The sequence below is a fragment of the Seriola aureovittata genome, chromosome 22 (genome assembly GCF_021018895.1).
Source record: "Seriola aureovittata isolate HTS-2021-v1 ecotype China chromosome 22, ASM2101889v1, whole genome shotgun sequence".
NCBI classification, from domain to species: domain Eukaryota; kingdom Metazoa; phylum Chordata; class Actinopteri; order Carangiformes; family Carangidae; genus Seriola; species Seriola aureovittata.
In genome coordinates, this window is record NC_079385.1 from 7,764,294 (window position 1) to 7,786,171 (window position 21,878).

The 21,878-nt window shown below is 41.1% G+C and overlaps 1 protein-coding gene across 2 annotated transcripts in view; it reads left to right on the plus strand.

Annotated features, from left to right (window-relative positions):
- The first annotated feature begins 889 nt into the window (after positions 1-889).
- The window catches only part of tbc1d22a (TBC1 domain family, member 22a), a 120,853-nt gene continuing 99,864 nt past the window's right edge, over positions 890-21,878 (plus strand). For both annotated transcript variants that reach the window (XM_056367248.1, XM_056367247.1), the window contains exons 1-5: positions 890-1,077; positions 1,544-1,600; positions 4,011-4,194; positions 4,851-5,100; positions 8,120-8,302. In XM_056367248.1, coding sequence (XP_056223223.1) covers positions 1,016-1,077; positions 1,544-1,600; positions 4,011-4,194; positions 4,851-5,100; positions 8,120-8,302 — 736 coding nt within the window. In that variant the 5' untranslated portion in view covers positions 890-1,015. The remainder of the gene's footprint in view (positions 1,078-1,543; positions 1,601-4,010; positions 4,195-4,850; positions 5,101-8,119; positions 8,303-21,878) is intronic.

Sequence of the window (21,878 nt, forward strand, 5' to 3'; positions counted from 1 at the left end):
ATTATGAGACAAAGACCAACATCAACAAAAAATGATGACTAAACTGTGTTTACCTGCTTTGCCCTCTGCTTTTAGCTCATAAGCTGAAAAGAAACTGAGCTGAATTCAAGATGATGAAAATATTGTAATAATAAAAACATTTTATGTTAGCACCCATCTCTCCATCTACAGTGGTTGTCTAAGTTTTTTTTCTCAAGCTGTGCGCATGCTTTAACTGCAGGGAACAAGAGACAGTTAAGGAAATTAAAAAGGATTTTGTCAAAGCTATGTCTTACACTGTAAGAGTGAAACATTTATATAATATTTCTTTATGTCTCTGCTACAGCTTCGGTTGTTGTGCAGTGTTGCATTCTTGGTATATTTAATGATCTCTCCTGCGACTTCTCCCCCTACTATAGTGAGTGTGAATTGATGAATTGCCTTGTTAATAACATAGCAATTAAAACTTGTCATTCATTAATCATCATGGCATCCATCAATACAAACAATGTATTTTCAGAAAAACGTTATCTTATATTCTATAAACGCCCCATCTTTTCAAAGTTGTATCTGAATAATAATGTATGAATACCATATAAACAATTCTAAACAACAGTAAAGCTTACTGGAGAATAAATACATTTGTTTAGAGGTGCTGTAGCAATGGTAAATACTGGGAATGTTAAGTATTTTTTTCTCTGTGCCTGTGGTCCTGATGCTGGTGGTCTCTCTTTTGATTGACACACAGTTTGTAGTTTGTAGTTTCTGTCAACAAAGCAAAGACAGCGGGGCATGACGTCACTGCTCCTCAAGCCACCTAGCAGCAAATCTCACTTGTGATTGGCTCACGGTGAGGAAGTGTCGCTTCAGCCAATCACAGCCTGGTTTGCTCACCCATTAGGCAGTATCAACATGGCAGCTTTCTGAGTTTTGGAGAAGGGGGACCTGGTGTAAATAAACACGATTTTCACGTTTTACAGATAACGACAGCGTTTGGGTGTTAGTGTTTAAGACTGGCTGGGGCCGCAGAGGGAAAATGTCGAGCGACGGAAACAGAAAACAGTTCTGGAAAAGAAACGCAGCCAAGGTTCCTGGCAGGTGAGTGACGTGTTCCCTCCTGTTGGCTAGCTTAGCGTAGCTAGCCTTACTGAACTGACGCTGCACTGTTGAGCTTCAAACGCAACTTTCACTTTCACTGACTGCCCTGGTGTATTGTACAAAGTTTGCTAGTTTCTGTCCGTGTATTGTACCAATGCCTGCATTAAATTAGTCTCGCAGGCAGTTTACACCTTGCTGCTGTTAGCTGGCTAAGAGCTACGTTGCTAACAGCGGCTAACAGTTAAGTAATTTACCCACACCGCACTCACAGAGTTGTAACTAAAGAAGGAGTAACCGTTTTATACTACGGAGTAGCTATTGTCTTACAACGAATTAATGTCATTTTTGTCACTCTTAGAATTATTACAGTTTTAACTGGTATTGTTTGGGATAACTCGAAGCTAACATGGCTAGATTGACAGCCAGTTTTGAATGAGCTCATTCATTTACATGATCTCTTCCTCAGCATTCAACATGTATATGGCGCACAACATCCACCTTTCGACCCGCTCCTTCATGCTAAGTAAGTGAAATATACTTCTTCTTTTTTGGTTAAAGTACCCCGTGATCTTGTTGGAGAATCTGAACAGTTGTTGGACTTTTACTTCCCTAAGTTTCTGTGTATTAACAATGTGTCTCAGTTTGGACAATTATAAAACATCCTTTAAAAACAGATTTGTCTAAATGTAACATTGTATTAAACTATATCACCCCTAATCATGGAAGATCCCATCAGATAACTTTTTGACAAGCAAGCAGGTTTATCTAGTGTGTACCAGTGTAAAGTGTTTCCTTTCTCTTCCTGGTTGAATGGGAGGTGGATCTCTTACTCAGGAGGTTAATGGTTCTTAGATGCTAAACAGTGTGGGTGTTATAGATGATCTCATAAGCATAAGACAGAAGTTCAGTCATGTACAATGACATTTGAATGAAGTTCCAATAGTTTTCTTCCATTGCTATTCAACATGAATGCCACTAGAGAGTGATGACTTTGCAGGAGATGAAAAACAATGCAAAATAACAATGCAAAGATTTTTAAGGGTGTTACAGAGGACAGAAAGCTGTGGCATGCATTGATGGTGCAACTAGGAATGTGGACCTGTTTCTTTTGCCATTTGGAAGGTGACGAAGGCACAAACATTACACACCTGGGTGTAGCTATAACTGCATCATGCTTGAATTGATAAAATGTCATATATTTAATATTACAGTATAACTCTGGTAACCTTTTGTTTGCACCGTTTGGCCCTTCCTGTTATGCCGTTTTAGAGGAACTGACCCTACCAGAAAATCTAGCTGCTAGATGGATAGGTGACCAGCTTAAAGTAACTTCAGCATAATTCAGTTTGTTGTTATTTTATCTTATTTGAAAAGTTTAAATGTTGGATGAATGAATATATGATTTAATTCATTATTTAATAAGAAAAAGCCTGGAATTTACAATAAATACAATAAATATTTTATCTAAAGTGAAAAAAATAACAGAAAAACTGCTGTCTTGAAATGTTAAGTGTGTTGAAAACTTTTTTGAAAGCATCATCATCATTCACTTCTGATTTCAAAATATTTCAGACTTTTTCAACTTCTTTTATAACAAGTTGTACCTATTTTGTTCCAGCCCCTCCCAAACACACACACACACACACACACACACAGACACACACACACACACACACACACACACACACACACACTCACTCACTCACTCACAGATAGGAAAACATCCTTTTATTCAGTAATAATCCCTTTCTTTCTTCTGTCTGATGTTTAATCATGTAGATTTCCGCAGGGGGTTGAATTTAATTTGCTTGTTTTTTTTTGTCAGAGTATAAGTTCAGACTTTCTCTTTTCTTCTAATTTATGATGGAAGTGAGCTAATGTGGACAAGTCTCTCTCTTTATTATGGTAATCCTTGTCTTTGTAAGAAATCAGAGCACCTTCGTCTCTCTCCCCCTCTCCCCTCTCCCCTTTCCCCCCTCCCTTTTCCCTCTTTCCGCATTGCATGATTAAACAGGAAAGGTTGAGTTTCATTGAATTCTCTCTTTCTGTTGCATTTCTTGTTCCCGCTGAATGAAAGGGTATCCGTGCAGTGCAAAGAAACTAACTGAGTGAAATTTTGGCTTCTGAACTTGGCCAGAGTCCATCCTTTTAGGTGTTTGCTGCTTTTGATTCAAGTAATATTTTCTAGCCCTTTATACACACCCTGTTCAAGGTGAATATTGCACCTTTATTTCACTCTGCTGTTCAGTATAAAAGGTACAAACATGGAAGGGTGGGGGCATTGTTGTTCCGTCATTAAGCTGGCAGTCGGGGAAGTCACACAGCCTGATCGACGGCCACGTAAAAGGGACAGCCGGGAAAAACGCTGATGCTGTGATGCCTCCGATCCTCGAACACTGGCATGAACTGGCATACTCACACACTGGGGCGGCATTATGCCAGTTTGGTTTGTTTCAGTGTAATCAAGCAAAGGCAACATAATGAGGGGTCTTCTTAACGGCAATATAGGGGGATCTCTGTTTAAAAGAGTCTTGTGTGTGTAGGGATGGTGACTCACTTACCCGTGAGTGATGTGAATTACTTAAAAAAAAACAAAAAAAAAACTGTCAGAGTGTAAAATTTAAATATTTTACACCCTCTGTTCAGTTCAAATGTTAGTTCATTTATTAATTGGTCACCTCTTTTTTTCAAAGGGCTGGTGTTCTTTTATTTCCTTCCCTATCTGTCAGTGTCAAAATGATTCACTGTTCATTCCTGCCCATTTTTTTCTTATCCTCATTGTACTTATTTACTTTATCTCCTTTCTCCCCTTGCCTTTCTGCTCACCTTGTCTGTTTTTTTCTCCATTCCCTTCTCCTTTTCTCTCAATTCTCTTAATCTCATCCTCTCTCCCTTATCTCCCCTGTCTTCATGGCTCTCTCTCGGTCCTCCAGTCTAATTAAAGCAGGCAACAAGCCTACTCCGGCGACGCCAGGCAAGCCCAAAAAGGCGACCACCTTCCAGGAGTTTGAGAGCATCACAAGTGACGCCTGGGATGTCGGGGATGATGATGATGAGCTGCTGGCCATGGCTGCGCAAAATCTTAACATCGAGGTGGTTATGGAGACGGCCAATAAGGTGAACACATGCAGGGATTTGAAAAAGAATCCACAGTGCCTTTTATGTCTATTTAAAGCATTACACCAACGTTAAAATAGTCAACTGAATAGGGCAAAACACCTTTTTCTTTTTTTTAAGACAATATAATTACTGAAAATGGCAAGAAATCTCAGTCTTATAATAATACAGTCACAGTTAATGCTCTTGGAAGGATCGAAATGAAAATCAGGGGACTGACAAAACCGTTTAATTTTCTGTCTGAATGCAGATCTGTGCATTTAATATGGGTTTATGCCATTTCATTTTTACTTAAGTTTAGTTACACATATAGAAACTGGATGTTGTAGTGGTTATTATCCAGATATTTTTTATTGAACCAAAGAGTCTATATATGATTTTGTTTTTTATTTAATATAAACTAAACAAAGAAATTAATAGTCAGTTGAATTAACCTTAAAATTGAAAATTGACATAGATAAAATATATCTGTATGTTTTATACTAAATAAAAGAAAGATAAAATCCTAGAATAGAAACATTCTTCAGATGAGGAAGTATAGGAACATTCATTTCCAGATGTTGTTGTGCTTTACAAAATTTATGTGGGTCTGAAAACATTATTTGATACTGTATGTGGAGTTCAAAGGCTCATATCTTTTTTTGTAAACTCTACAGGTGATTGAGAATCACAGCAAGCAGCAGGAGAGACAGAGGCTGGACGACACAACAGAGCTGGAACATAGAGAAGAGGACACACAGGAGGAGGTAGCGGAGGAGGAAGAGGAGGACGAGGAGGACGAAGAGGACAGGGTGGAGGAGGGAGACGTAACCAGCCCAGAGGTGTCGTTTGCCTCCCAAAGCAGCCCTTATACTGATGGCCGCCTGGTGAAGTCCCACAGCGAAGCTCCAATTGGGTCACCTAAAGGTTAGTGAACACCATTGCTCAGTGTTGAGAAAGTTTTCTGGCTCAGCTGCATACTAAAAGCTGGACTGCGTTTACTTGTAGTGCACCAGTGTCATGGAATATTCTGAAAAGACATCCTGAAACCTCTGTGTACCAGGAATACAACCATCACCTATCACCCCATAGAGTACCTGCCTATAGCTTTTAACGTTGTTTCATGATTTTATTTTAATCTTCCTATAAACAAGGTGTTCATCCTGTATAAATAAGGGTTAATTGTTGACACAGGAAATGTCAGCATATTGACTTTTAATGGTTTTCTATTTTGAATCGAATAGAATAGATGAACATAGTCAGGAAACCACTTTCTCACTTTTACAAGTTTGAAAACCACAATTATTTTTCTCTGCATCATTGTTTTTGTGTATTCATTCACACTGGTCTCACAGCTGCTTATGTGACACCAAATTCAAATAATATGAAGTTTCAGCAAAAACCATTCAGCTTCCAAACAGCAGAGAAATGAGCGAAAAATATTTGGCAGATGTTTTCACTCTGTAGAGCAGGGTTACTGATAAACTGCCAATGTTGTGCTTTGATTGGACTTGCTTGTGGTTTGGGCAGAGAGTACAGCATTGAAACTGTGTGAGAACATGCAAATACTCAAACCTTTATAATCAAAGCATTTTAGTTAAAAGTTGGTGTTGAAACGTAAACCAGGTCACAGTAGCACTGTGCTCCTTCTAAACACATAGAAGAGGGCGGGGGGTTGCGAAGAGATGGCGCTACTGTTGCATTGCAGGTTGTAACATCAGCAGCAGTAGCAGCAGACGCTGCTGTCCTGTCTGGCAGGTCATCTGCCTGTCTGCCTGGGTGTCTGCTGATCTGCCAGTTGCTGTGTTTGGATAGAGATAACATAAGGAGCCTGTTGCCTTCAGGCAGTTCTTCTTATCTCCTCAGAGAAGGTGCAGTACAGGCCTGCATGCACTGTCACGTCATGTATGGATACAGGGAGATGCAAGACGACACATTTCTGCACCTTTAGTGATCATGTCATCAGCAAAAACAGACGCAAACCTTTAATACATGCACACTCAATGTACTTGGCAGGGGGGTTAACCAAGTGACACGCACAGTTGTAGTAAGGCAGACTGCTTTGTTTGCTGGTGTTTTATTATATTGTATATATTCTCTATATCTCTTCTCTTGTTCTTTTGTCTTCTCTTGACAATAAAGAAAACAAAGAATAGAGTGAGCACACTTGCCCCAGTCTAATTAGATAATGTACACAGCGTGGCTTTCATTAGTGATGCTTAGACTCTCTCCATATATCTCTCATAGACTTGGCACTCATCGTCCTGCCACACGTTAGTGGTCAATGGGGATCTGTGCAGCCTCTGTTATTCCTGACAAAAATATACACTATGCTACTGTGTAATTGTCTGTAATATGGGTTCAGGGGATGTGCTCTCTGTTTATGCTCTTGCATGCATGTATTTTTCCTCCCTTATTTGTAATAATTGAAGCATTATACTGTGATAGACAAGTGGACATAACCAACTTGCTCTAACTTGGCTTTTTTCTTTTACAGCCCCTTAAACATTAAAAGTTATTAAAAAGACTATAAAAGGGGCTCATTGTTACAGTCACAAAAAAGGTTCCAGTACAAAGAAACTGCCGCCGGCTTTAATAATCTTTTTTAATTTTTGAAAGTGCAAATAAAGTGGTTGAGAACAGATTTGTAGCTTTTTATTTGTTCCTGTAAAAACTGAAAAGCGTATTAAAATCGGCAGCGCTCCAGTTTTCTTAATTGCAATGGAGTGTTTGTGCGACTCCCTCCGCACACAATATATGTGTCTTAGTTTGCCGTAGCACTGAGAAATGTTGGCAGGGCTCTTTATAAACCTTTGCTTAGTGTGACAGAAGGAGCATCCCTCTCCATACTGACGTCCTGACCTCATCAGTTTGTTCATAACTTGTTTGTGAGTGTGGCTTCTCTGTTTTGTTGTGTTTGTGTGTGATGTCGTTTTTTTTCTTTTGCCGTTTTGCACATCTTGGAGAACATGTGGCCCTCAGCAGACTGAATTAATGTGCTTGTATACCCGTTATAAATGCTTCACAGAAATTTTGCAACAACTGCTGCCATCCTGCAGGCTCATTATAAAATAAACCATTAACAGTAACTCCATCCATTACCACCTGGCTAGAAAAAAATTAGAGGATTACTGTAACGTTGTAGCTAAAATACAATAGTCGGACTGGGTTACAAGTGTAGGTTATGCTGATATCATATAGTACATGTGTTGGCTACATTCCTACTCTTAAATACTTCTTTAGTAATGCGGATTACGGATGGTGAACCTGAAAAAGCTGTCGCTAACTAACAAGCAAAACAACATACCAAGCTGCTGTGCACAGCAGTTACTGCAACATGGTGTCACCTTTCTGCTGTTCAAATTAAAGCTGAGGGAAGGTCATGGACATTTTTTCTTTCTCTTGAAAAAAGGCTAATCAAAGTTGTACTGCCCTCTAAACAGAATAAATGGAATTCTCTTTTCAGATGAAACCGGGCTCGGTAAAGTCGCAGTGAAAAGAGATTTAAATCAGATCCTTGAGATTTGATTGGATCGCTCAAAGGTTGCCATGGTTTAGTGAGTATGGAGCAATATGGAGCTGTAGAAAGCTGTTAGCCTCCACCGATACCTCTCTCACCCAGGGATCAGGAGGAAGAACATGAGTGAGAAACTAATACATTAGAGCAAAACCCATGCTCTTTTGAAAATGTAAAGTTCCTGAAGACTGAGATCTAAACACACAACTCTGATCAGATTCTGTAGTGACATAACACCTGGTTCTAAATGCAAAATCTCCAATCCTTTTATTTATGTATTGAAATATGTTCTCTTCAACTTCATCACATCCACAAGATCCTGTGCTGCATCTTGTGAAATCCCTCCATTTGTTGTGTGTGTGTGTGTGTGTGTGTGTGTGTGTGTTAATGTAAGCTCCACCCTGTCTCATGTCTTTATCCGCCCACCAGAAGCAGCAGGTGAGTGCGCAGCCCTCCACAGACAGCGGTCTCTGCCCCACCGGCCACCCGTCATCCCACTAGTGGCTCGCATGGCTGACCAGAACACATCTGGCACCCCAGCCATGACTGAGAGGGAGGCGTCCCGTCTGGATAAGTTCAAGCAGTTGCTGGCTGGGCCCAACACAGATCTGGGTAAGAGATGCTCCCATTTTCTCCATACTTCTCGGCGTCAGTCTAGTTTTGCCTCTTTCTTTTTTGTTCTCTAAGCTCTTTCACTTTTTTCATTTCCTTGCGCTCTTTTGCTTCTCACTCATAGTTTGCTCACTCTGTCTGCCAGCTGTGCTGCACTTTTAACGATGCTGTGAGGGAGAAAGTCATCCAGCCATCTGGACATGCAGATTACAAGGGGAAAAAATACAACCAACAACAAAAGCAAATGACAGGCCTTTGTTCTAACCAAGCGACAGGCCTTTATTGTTTATCCAACCCTAGAGACTTTGCTTGCTATCACTGCTACCCCAGTGGCCATGAAATCCTTACAGACCCCCCCTCTTTACAGTTAACTTTTTGTCCTCTAAAACTAACTTTTGGTGACTTCTATGCACCAACCTGTTGCATCAAGTTGTTTCAAGTAGATAAAACTACATCAAAGACAAGTTTGCGAATTGAGCCATTCTTTTTTTTTTTTAAAGTATATTTTTTTGGGCTTTTTATGCCTTTAATGGACAGCACAGTGGAGAGTAACAGGAAACAGGGAGGCAGAGAGAGGGGGAATGACATGCAGCGAAAGGCCGTCCGATGCGGGATTCGAACCGGGGCCGACTGCAGCGAGGACTGTAGCCTCTACACATGGGGCGCCTGCTTAAACCACTACGCTACACGACTGATAGAAGGGGAGCATGAAGTGGGCTAGGGGACACAATAAGGAAAGTGCACTACTTAGGAAAATAATGGGTTATGTTCCTGTCTAAATAACCTAAATATAATCATGTTTTATTTTGTGCTTTCTTCTTGATTTTTATTATTGCTATTTCCTGAACCGGACCTGGGTACCTCATTTCGCTCCCTTTTATGTACAACATGCTAGAATGAATGAAAACATCCTTATCCTGAAATGGAAAAAGAGAACGTTGGAGATATTTCACAGCAGAAATGACACTTTAAATATCACAGCCTCCATTCGCTAATAGTGACTGTAGTCTTAATTTACCACAACTGACGAGGCACGCTGTTATTAGAGGCAAGCCTTAGATTCAGATTTTTCCTTTTTTATAAGTATACTTTACCATATTTTAGTAAGAATCTCCATTTTCTCATCTGTTCTTGTTGCTGTAGTACAGAAATTTGGTGCCACTGGTGTCAATGCAAAGTCATCACTTCTTCCATCGATTTCACTTTTAAAACCATAAAGTGTTTCAGAGGTCATATATCTGTCCTGGAAGGCTTTTATTGTGAAAGAATGGAATTATAGCTAGACTGATACTGCATTTTTGAGGCCAATACTATGCTTTATGCTTGACAGTATTGCCCGACCAACACTAGATTTTTTTAAATACGAATAATGAAAAAAACAAACACCCGATAACAATTCATCAGTCACTGGTCTCTGCAAGTCTTGAGCACTCTTCCTGGAATGAGATCTGGGCCCGCAGCTTTCCTGGTGTTACCCTTCTCAGAGCTTTTTCCACTTCCAGTGCTGTGACAGTTAATGAGCAGTCACCCTTTGAGTCCGTGCCAGTGGCTCTATAGTTGACCTAAGTGTCAGCAGCAGCAGTGCAGCCTCTGGTGTGGCTGGTGTCAAAATGTGCAAAAAAGTTGGTTAAATCCTCAAACAGAGAGGAGCTCGCTTCCACGGTGGCGCTGGCCCGTCCACTGTAGTCCGTGATAGTTTTTAGACCCTGCCCTTCACTTCTACTGTCTCGTTCACCCAGCTGTGCCTCCACTCTGTCTCTGTAACGCTGCTTTTACTGCTTTTCTAAGTTTGTGGGACTCTGCTTTATTAGGTGTCGGGTCACCGGTGCTCTGCAGTGCAGGCCTTTAAGACCTCGTGTATTGATTTGTCGGCCCATGGTTTCTGATTTGGATAGATTTTTCCAGTTACCTCGGGAGCCACATCATCAGTCAATTTAGCGATATAGCACTTGACCACATGTGTTAGCTCATTAACATCAACAGTGCTTACTTGTCCTGGCCTGTATCCTGCAGTGCTTTCTGCAGTTCGGCCTCTGATGTGGCAGACCAACAACTCACTTTTTTTTAGAAAAAACGCTTTCTAGGTGTCCTTGTAAGGGCTGTAACAATGATCTAAAATATTAACACAGTTCTCTGTGGTTGACAGTTTAATGACCTCAATCATATTTTTAGCATTTCTGCACTGATATTTGTTTTGATTAATAGTCGACATACAGCATATCAATATATTTGCAATAAGCAAATATCAGCTGATTTATCAGTCAGGCTTTCATTTGCAGAGAGTTTCAAAATGTACCTGAATCTTGTCCTTCACATTGAGGGCCTCAGATTCCTCACTACATTTGTGATAACATTAAAAGAGTTTTCCTCCAATTTAGTGCTTTTAGAATATTTTTGGACTCATGATGGACAATAAATGTGAAAACCTGGCACCTACATGACCTGCAGTGCAGCTCGACTGCTGACAGATGGAGCACAGGTTTCAGTGGGTTATGCCAGTAGCGTTAATGTAGCCTCAGCAGTGAAGAGCGGGCTGCAGAGGATTGGTAATCTCACCTCTTTGTAACTCCCATATTTCTTTTTTCATTTTCAAACTTGTAGTCTTCAGCCCCAGCGGACTCTGACTCAAGTGACATCACTTTAGGCAATTTGTCAGGCTCCCTCTGAAGCCGCAGTGTAAAGGCTTTATACAACTTCACATATGTAGAAGTACTACTCCCCAACACCTTTTAAACAGACCTTGATGTGTAAAATCACTACAGTTCCCCTAATGATTATCACATTATCATTGCCACCATTAAAATACCTCGTCCACTGTGTTAACCTGCATCCACAAATCCTCTGCCGTAAACACACACGGCTGATTGGCTTGCTATGTGAATAAAAGTGTCCAAGTTTGTATCACTTGGACCTCTTTGTCACTGCTTTACGTGCCACATGTAGATTACATGTAGATTGCTGTCAGGTATACACACACACACACATACTGGGAGCATTGGCTAAGATCCTAAAATGTAAATGCTGAATTTCATTAAGCTCGAATGGCCTTAGTCAGCACAGTCCTTTACCTCTGTGTGTGTGATCCCCTTGAAAACTTTCTGAGCAAAACAAACTGGTTCACAAGTCATCAGCATTAGTCAACGGTGGTTGCGGCCTGCCCGAGCAGAGTGTATCCTGTACATCAGCAGAGTGTCTTGAGATGTCAGCCCCCATTAGGGCCCGCCAGGCATCACAAGCCGGCTGTTTAAATTTAGTTTAGTCTCTGCGCCATGATTAGATAGCCCAGAACGGGCGAGCCACGCTGCCGGCTGCTGGCAGCATGAAAGATGAACTTCATTCACGGGACATAATTAAGTGAAGGATTGGGGGTGGGTGGTGGGCGGGGGTGGGGGGGTGATGAGCGGTGATAGGGGAGGGGAGAAGGATAGGGGCAGATAAGATAAGATAAGATGAAACTTTAATGATCCCCATGGGGAAATTGGGTCATTGCAGCAGCAAAGAATGGGATATAGATGAGAATACAAAAAAAAAAAAAAATGAAATTGCCACCATGTGAAAGAATTCAAACCTTGTGTAAAAAAAAATATTTCTTGGATAAAAGTAAACAATATCATTGTTTGTTTGTCGTTATGAGTCATTTGTAGACCTTGATTTACAGAGTTGGGCAGTGATATGTCTGGTTTGAAATACTGCTATAATTGTTTCCACACAGAGAGTTTTACCATTTACACATCAGCAGATCATTGCAGTTTTCAGTTAAGAGGATGATCACAAGATGGATTAAACTTCTTGTCCTCAAAGTGTAGGTCATTGTCCCCACATGTTGTCTGGGACACATTTACACTCATACAAATTCCCACATATACCAGTAGACACTGTCAGTGGGGATGATGCCCCCTTGTGTATAAGAGAAACTCGACCGACTGTCCTTGAGCTCAAAGGAAGGGGGTGGGGTGGGGGGGGGGGGGGGGCTGGGGATGATCCATTGGCTGGCCCCTCACTTGAATGGTGTAATTAATTGCAGAGGCAGCCACGTTTTTGGGACAAGCCCCCCGACATGTTGGGTCTGCCAGTCTCTGGAGTGTGCCAGTGTGTTTGTATGTGTCTGACTGTGTGACTTCATGTGATTTTCTAAACTCGATGGACTTAGCCCATAACTTAGCTTTATAGCTACTTCGACTTTGTGTTACAGCCAAGTTAGTCTTGTCAGGGTGTAGGCAGCATGAAGTTACACTTTTTATGCCTCAAGCGATACCAAACTTTGCTGTACAGCTGTTCCTCAGAAGAAAACTGCAGTGAGTTGAAGGGAATAGACAAGAGCGGGCACCATCACTTACCTTTTGTTCACTTGTCAGTGTCTTCTTTTTCTTTTTTTTTTTTGATCATTATACATGTCCAACTTGCTTCCACGATCTCTTTTGCATTCAGATCTGTAATATCCCTGTCTCTTTAACTCTCTTTCCCTCTCCTTTGAGCCTTGCGACAGGTTGTGACAGCGGTCCGTTTAGCATGTAAGGTCATGTAGAAGGTGATGACCTGTGCATGTGCGAGAGTAGGGTGATTGATGTGAGGTTGATCTCGCCTAATTATTCCTGATGTCCTGAGGCGAGTCAGTCTGTTGTGTGAACCTGAAGACAGCACCCACGGTGCGCTCAGAGAGGAAGGAGTTATTTCAGCTGGGAAACCGAGGAAAAAGGGGGGAAAAAAAACCCAGACTGATGTAGCCACTCCCTGCATGAGTGTCACTTCTTATTATTGCCGCACTTAGCACAGTAGTATTATTTGTAGGAGGATGTTGTATTTTACACGAATTGTCAGATGGGAAGAATTTGCTTGAATATTCAGCCAGTTATTAGACTTTCCTGTGTAACACAACACAATCCAGAAGCACTGTTATGAAATCAAATCAAATATTAAGCAAATTAAAAGCAGCCTCTGAGATCCCGGCTGTTTTTAACTGAAATTTGTTACATCTAAAAAAAAAAAATTAAATGCTAATTTATACAGACTTTGATATTGATCTGCATTGATCATAGCGTCTATCAATGTGCACAACTAAACCAGCCTTAAACATGAACACACAAACAGGCTTCTATTACCTAAACCATTACTTTCCCCACCACTTAAATAAATTCTGAGACTGTTTGATTTTCCATATGACCAGGGGCATTTTTACCTCCACCAAGGAGTTTATGTTTTCAACCGTGTCTGTTGGTTTGTTTGTTTGTCAGCAGGATTATGCAAAAAGTATTGAAGCGATTTGTACAAAATTTGATGGAGGGATGGAGCATGTTGCAGGGAAGAGGCCATTAAATTTAGGTGCCGATCTGCTTAAAGGGATTGATCCAGGAATTCTTGTTATCACTTTGCTTAACACAGAACATTTTGATTTGTTTCTCAGGAAATAATGTTTGGATCTTGATGTAAAAAAATCAGACACATTTATGGTGTCGACATCTATGAGTTTGTACAATTTGGTTCGGATTCAGTTAATAATCTGGATCTTCTGGAAGAAAAAGTTGGCAGAGGTACGTGCTTTGCTGAGTGCCATCCTAGTCTTGGTTCTCATTTATTTTTCATACGTCACAACTTGGAAGTGCTCTCCCTCATAAATTGAGTATCCTGTAAGTATTTAAAAACTTGCTGAATTAGAAAAATACATTTGTGTGCATTTATCTGAGTGTAGCGTTCTGTGTTTTTGTGAAAAAACGCCAGGAAGCCAGCTCAGTTTCTGTGCAGAGAAAAGAGCAGCTACTGCTAAAAGGAGCAAATATGCCAGCCTTCCAGTTAGGTCTGTTAGACTTAATAAGAAAAAAACAACAGTGAAAAGTTTATAGCTTGTAATTAAAAGTCCTGTCTGTTTCATTTGGGTGGGCATTGCTCCTGTCCCTGTGGGGCCCGACCATAATGGTGAGTCTGACAAGACAGTCTGTCATATTTTTCTGTGGCTTGTTATAGATTTCAGCTATTCACTTCTCAGCTGCTTTTAAAAACAAAACTTATTATTTTTCTGCCAGCTCTGTTCAAAATTCAGGAATAAGTAGTGTTTGTGTGTGTGGCTGATTTTGTGTGTGTTTACTGCTGTAAACCTTCTGTGAGCCACTTGCTATATGATGGGCTATAAGCCATAATGCGGGGTTTTACAGACTTTTCTGCATATCTTTTTCTTTTTAATAGATTTTAAGACCAAGAGCTGGCATCTGACATCAAGCAGTTATTGCTAGATGACAGAAATACTGCTGTTGCTATGGCAATGGTCCTTTCTCCTCTTCTCTTTCCTGGCAATTTATCCTCACTCGGTCTTCTGCTTCCCCTTTTTCATCAGTACCTGTCTTTGTTTGTCTTTTCTCTTCTTCTTTTTTCCTACTTTTTATTTGCTCTTTGTGTGGTCATTATATGAGGCAGAGTCCACCTCACACATGTACTCCCACATGTTTGCAAACACATGCTGAACATCTACGGGCCATCGACATTGTAAGTAGACCTGAACACACAGTCGGAAAATACAACAAATAACTGCCCACAAGAATAAACGCACACACGCACACACGCACACACACACACACACACACACACACACACACACACACACACACACACACACACACACACACACACACACACACACACACACACGCACTCTCTCCCTCTCATTGCGTCGCTGCCTGTCGGTGTGTCTCTATCCTCTGTTGGGGGTGCTGCAGCTCTTTGTTACACCTCCATCACAACCACAGCACAGCTTCTCCCCAACTGCCATCACCCTCACTGCAGCAACTGTGCCCGTTAACAGGCCTGCTACTTTATGCCACGGGTTGCTTGCTCCACACTCTGTAGCGCCACAATCCACAATCCTGTTACACAGCAGCCACCATATGATAGGCTTACCATCAGCACTGTTTGCAAAGTTAATAGCCGCCATCAAAGTGGGGAAGGAGCGATGTAATTCAATTTAACTCAGTCCTAATGCGTCTGTGCATGTGTGACAATTTCAGAGGTGTGTGTCACGGGCTTGGGAAATGTAAAAGAAGAGATAATGTGGCATTAGACTGTCTAGGTAGTTAATTCTCTGGGAAATGTGGCAAATTTACAGAGAAAAGGGTTTACATGTGAATTCTCAGTGCAGTGTTCCTTTTTTATTTGAGACATTAATAGCATGTGTTTGATGGAAGCTAGAAAGGAAAAAGAGGAAATGCACTGTAAGTAATTTTCTGTGTCTTATTCTTAGAAAGTAGATGCTGTGAGAAATAAAGAATCTTGGAGTCAAGGCAATTTGTAATTTCACTTTTTCTGCTTTCAAACTGGATCCACTGTGTGTTTCTTGCATGGTAACCATGCAGAAAGCCAGTGGTATATTTACAGTATACGCACATGAATGTCGCTGTGTGTGTGATGACTCAGAGGATGTCCCCAGGCAAAACACCTGACTTAATAAGGTTGGTCCAACCACCAGCTGTCTCCTGTGTCAGTAGCCTCCCAGATTGTCTGGCTGAGTTTATGTTACACCATGTGGTCATCCATGTGAACTTTTCATCCTGTCTTTTCAAAGAGAAGCTTGACTGAACACACGTCAGCCTTTACAGTTCACACCTGTTCTCTGCTAGCCACTGGGAAGTGCAGTTTCATGTGTCCACTGGCAATAGCTTTAGTTGAAACCCTACAGTTCATCATTTACATTTATTGAGTTATTAACTGAGTTATTAAAAAAAACGCCAGATATTTGTTTTTATCAATTCTGTCTAAATGGTATTACACACAGCCCTATGTCAGGCTTTCTTCTCTTCCCTTAAGGCTCTCATTTAATACCACTGCTGATTTATCCAGCAACCAACTTGGAAGTTAGCTACAACGATGGTAATGTTAAGCTTATGTAAACCCCAGATATATAAATGGTTAATGTGAAACTCCAGATTTGATTTCATGTTTCACAACATCAAAGGCCTCAAAATCAACAAGTCATAAGTCAGTGAGATTTTTCTTTGGGTGCAACCAATGATTATTTTTTATTACTGATTAGTCTTTTAGTATATAAAATGACAAAATAGAAAACTGTCCATTGCATTTGATGTAAAGTCTTCAAACTATTTGATATGTTCGACAACAGATATTGTTTAAGAGAAAAACAGAAAATATTCACATATGAGAAGCTGGAACTAATGCTCATATTTCTTAAATGATTAGCTGATTATCAAAATTGTTACTGATAAATTCTCTGTTGATTATTCAACTAATTGTTTCAGGTGTAGTACTGTACTGAACAGGCTGTTAAAGTGTAGACGGCAACATAAGCTTTTGTAAACAAGAAAAAAATGGTTCAACATACGTTATTCTTTATATTTGAGCTCTCGAAAAACAAATTCTTCACCTACTCTTTTGCTTGAATTTCTTGAATAACATTTAGAAAGGATGTGTGTGTGTTTGTGTGTGTGTTTGTGTGTGTCTGCAAATTGCGTGATTAAATTAACATTTCCCAATGATCGTTACAGCCTGATAGATGTTTGGTCATAAATGTGCCTGTTAATCGCTGAATGCCAAAAGTACCAGTTGCACCGTGGAAGCTCATTATCCTTTAAATATACACTGTTTCTAATGACCTGTTTTTTTAAATGTAGAAAACAGTTCGTCCTTATATAACCATTACCTGCAAAAGTCACATCAGTGAAATTTAAAGTGTCTGTACATTCCCTCATAAAACTTTGCTTAAAAAAAAAAATAAAGTCACTCAGTCTGATATTTTAGAACCAATTTCATCTAAATCAGTTAAAGGCCTGGCAAGCTCAAGGGAATTGACTATACAAGTCGTCGTTACAGCACACACGCACATTCTCACACCTGTACGCTCATCTATGCTCGATGTCCTCTCCCAGCCATCTGGGCCATCCATCAGGCCTCCTGAGCAGGTATAATCCAGGGGGGAGTATCTTTTTACAAGAGTCCCATTAGTTTACGAGCCGTCTGCTCCCTGGCGCCATCACTTTGTCCTCTAGATGAGTTAGACCGTTCAGGACTCTCTCACAGTATTCAAGGTTTATAGGAGGGGAGCTTAACTTTTTAATACACTGCATGATAAAGGTGTCTGTCCTGACTGTATTGTTTTTCTGACCTCACTGGCAGAATGGCTTCAGATGACACTAAGACAATGTCTGCAAGAGGGGAAGGCATTCATCTACTTTTTTTTTTTTTTTTTTTCCCTCCATTGCAATATTATCCAAGACCGGTGTTTTGGATTATGTACCACTGTGTTTACAGCAAGAGATAGAGCTTCTGATTGTTGTGCTTCTTAAGCTTTAGACCACAGTACGTGTGGAAACCTTAGTGCCACAGTGTTGATTCCTGATTTGCTGAGGCAGCTCCTGTTGCAGAATACGAAGCCCAGTTTTTGGCAGGTGTGTGTGGTATTCACATGTGTGAAAGTGTGTGTTGCCGAGACCCTTGTGGTGTTTTGCCCCAGTGGTCGCGCTCCGTCTGAATGATGCCTGAATAGTGCATGGCTCCGGCCCGCCAACCGTCTTCCCTCCTTCTCCCATCAGCTCCTTGCTCAGCCAGCACTGACTGACAGCACTTCTTACCCTGCTCGCTGTCTTCTATTCTTCTTACTGGCCTTCATACAGAACCATGCACACAGGCAGGTAGACGGACTGACAGGCAGGTAGACAAGCAGACATGGAAGAGGTGCAGGTGCACACTCGCACGTTCACACTTACAATCACACATACACACACATTCATTTGATTTTTTTTTTATTTTCATGAATCTTGCTTGTTCATAGTAAGAGCCCTCACTCGGCCAGTTAAGCTCTGAGAGCTGCATTGTTTCAGTCCACTCAGGAAGCAAACTTACCCTTTTGTGTATAATCAAGATTAGAACCTAAATTAGATTCTGAAAGGATCCTTAGATAGAAATAGTCGGAAGAGAAAGCCAAAGTTGTGACATGATGTCCGGCCTTTCTTTCATTGTTGTTTCTGGAAAATGAAACTCCATTCTAGGGTTTACTTTTCACTTTCTAAGACTCTGCAGCAGCTAGGTAAAAGTTAAACAACTATTAATTTGTCTGCATATAAAAAAAAACTATGAAAATTTGCCAGCACAGCAGCAGGGGTACTCATGTCGCTGCTTGGTTTTGCCTATATCCATAATAAAGCTGCAATGGGGCTTAAGTTTAAATTACCTTCCTTAAAGTATAGTAAGGCTTTGTTCCAGTGCTGGATTTTTAGTCATTTGTTATATTACAAATTTACGTGTGGAACAAAACCTCCAAATTCAGGTTCCACTTCGGAGCTCTATTGAGGCCCCTGCCACTGAAAATGTGTTAGGTAGCTAAAATGTTAAAGAAAGGGTCCTGTGACCTACATGTAAGTGGTCCAAATCCCCATGCAGACCGAGAGAATCTGGGCCAGAAAGGTGAATAAGACACATTCTCTCCTCCCTCAGCAAGTACAGTACAGTTGAGTTGGCCTTTATCAAGACACCCAACCCCATCTGCTTCACTGGAGCTGCTGTCGGCAAAGGTACACTAGCAACTGCACTGGGAAACTCCACATTGCGTTCAGTTGATGTGACCTTCCCTCTCCTTTTACACTACTCTCGGGCTGCCGTTTGATAATACTTTTGGTTCTCTTTGCTTGTTAAATATGTTTTAATGAAATAAAAACATGATATTTAGTTATATTTTGCCCTCTGAATGTTTCAAGAGTCATTGAGCATTCATTACCTCTGAAAGTCCCACATCAGAGCAGCTGTTGTGGGTGTTCAACAGAAGGTACATGGTGTCCTAATCACCCCCTGTGGTCCCCAGCTTAACTCCAGCCAAGACAAAGTGCACCCCTGTAAGTTCATGCATAATGGAATACAGTAGACACACACCGAAGAAAGACTAGCAGCAGTGGTTGCCCTTGAATTGCACATTGCTGATGTTACAGGTGTTTCTCATGCCAGTGAGGAATAGAGCCTCCTCCAGACCAATCCCCTGAGGTCTGAGCCTACCAGCATGACAAACACCCACGGTCTGATCACACTGAATCCAAAGCATGTGTGTAATAATGTGATATTTTCTCAGTCCCAATAGGGAAATTGTGTTTTCTCTTACCCCTGCTTGCAGTTCTATATGTGTACTTTGAAATGAGAGCATGTGGGGTGAATCGACTGTAAATAGTGTTTGGTTTAATGAGTTGCCTCTTCATTGTTTGTATAGAGACCTAGTAGAGGAATGGCTTCACAATTACAATTGTGCAGAGTTTTTTTTTTCTTTCTTTTTGTACAGATTACTATGTGTAGGGGAGGAGTGACAAATTTGTCAGCCCAAAGTGGCTTGTTTGCATTGTTAACTTTGTTCACTGAAACTGACAGGGACAGCTAGTCCCTTGTTGCCTCTAGGACAGTTGCAGAAACTTTTTTTTGCTCACATTGTGACAAGTGCCCGCTGAGTAAAAACAACAGATTAATTTTCAAAATGTCACGAAATGCCTTTAATTTATTCCAGAGGAGCTAGGGCTTGACTGTCTCATTCATAATGCACAAGAGATGCCCCAGAGAGTCAGATATGTTTTCTGAGAGATGAGCTAGCCTCACACTAATGAAACGACATCTGCAATTTAGCCTGTATGTCAACTATGCTCATATTGGCCTCTCTTTCTCTGCCCACTGTGGGAAATGGAGTTGTATTTCTCAGGAATTGGAGCTGAGATGAGTGCGGCTGTATAGTAAGCATTTAGGAAATAGGGGAATAGACACATTTCCCATGAAAGTGTATTTGCATTAGAATAAAGCATCACCATAGAGTCCATTTCACAGATGGATTATAGATTATATATTTCCTCAAGCAGAACTCTTCTCAAAACAGCATTTTAACCCAGGACTAATTAAAATTTGTGAAACTGGAAGAACATGATGAAAGATTCATCCTAGTCGAATTTACCATTGTCCTTTCATTTACTGTACCAGTGCAGTGTATCAGTACTCTGACAGTCAAGCTGTGGGTCTATAAGTCATCCAGGCTCACGCTGATTTGGATTCTGCAGCGGTCCGGCTCTCTGCCGGAGAGTGTTTGGAGCGCAGCGATTTGCAGGAGTAGAGGCTGTGTCTGCCATTTTCTGTATATGATGTATGGGTTGAACGGACACATCAGCTTGTTCTGTTGGCCACATAGTGCCAAGTAAATATTTGCTCCTTGCCCTTTCCACACATTTACACCCCCCCCCCAACACACACACACACACACACACACACACACAAAAAAGCCTCTTCAATGCACACATTCATTCTTTCTCCCACAAACCATTCCTGCAAAACGTTTGACCACAGGGGGACGGGGGGCCTTCTGGAGATCACTGCAGCACCACGATGTAAAGACCATTAGCCAACTTGTGCCCCACGCCCCTTCACCCCTCCTCTCTATACCCCCTACGCTGAGATTAATGCCAGGTGGGGGAAATATAACATAGTTTAATTAAGCCCGAGTCCACAAGATTCATGGACTCATTTCTTTGTCTGACAGTGCAAATGAAGGTTCAAAAGGTGCAAGGCAAGAGGAGAGACACCCTTGACTAGCTCTTAGGAGCGTAATGAATGTAGAGGTGCACATAGGCTAATGATTTCACCCTTAAAGACTTGGACTTTGTTGTAAATAAATCCTCCATAACTTCACTGCAGCTGTCCCACTCCACATCTGTAATAGGTAGATGTCACTGAGAGCGGCCTAATGGTGTATTCAGACACACACACACATTCAGGTACAGGCTGCAGAGATTCAAAGATGTCGAGTTTTATCCAGCCGGCAGGACGGGGAGCTGTGAAAGTTAATGCAAAATTTGAAAAAAATTATGCACAGTTCCCTTGAAATGCAGTAGTGGCAATCAATAGCCACAACCCATAATTCAGTCTTTCATGAACCTGCGAAAATGGATGTACCCTAACGAACCACGCTGGGACTGGGCCTGGCAGCGATTCTAGCGCAGAGACAGGACCACAATGCTAAACAGTTTTGCCTGCTGTGGCATCAATATTGTATTATAATATATCAGTAACATGAGGGGTTGCATGATAACAAGTTTTTCCTGATAAAACAGAAAACTAGCAGAAAATAAAATGATTCTGTAAGAGGATTCTTTAACATTCTCAGACTCAAGATGGTAAGGTTAAAAAAAAAAAAAAAAAGGATCAGAATTGATGCAACAGAACCAGACATTTTGTCTTTTTTATTTCATACACTCTTTGTCCTTGTCAAAATCTGACACCTACATTACCCACAATGGAACTCCACCACTGACAGTTCAGTCATGCCCTAATGTAGCCTCGAGCTGCTAGCCTCAAGCAGAGATGAGTGGACTACAGGGATCTGGTAAGATCACTTCTTTCTAACTCTACAGCCCCCCTCTCATTTTCAAAGGGATGCACAGATTTCCATACACTTCCAACCACTTGCAGTCTGTAGGAGAGGGAAGGGAAGGAGCAAAGACACAGACAGAATCTATGGAAAAACTGCTGCACCTTCACTTTGCAACCTCTATGGTCTATGTCATGTCTGAGAGAGGTTTTTCTTTCTTTCTTTTTTTAAATCTGTTTTTAAATGCAACTTGCCTCT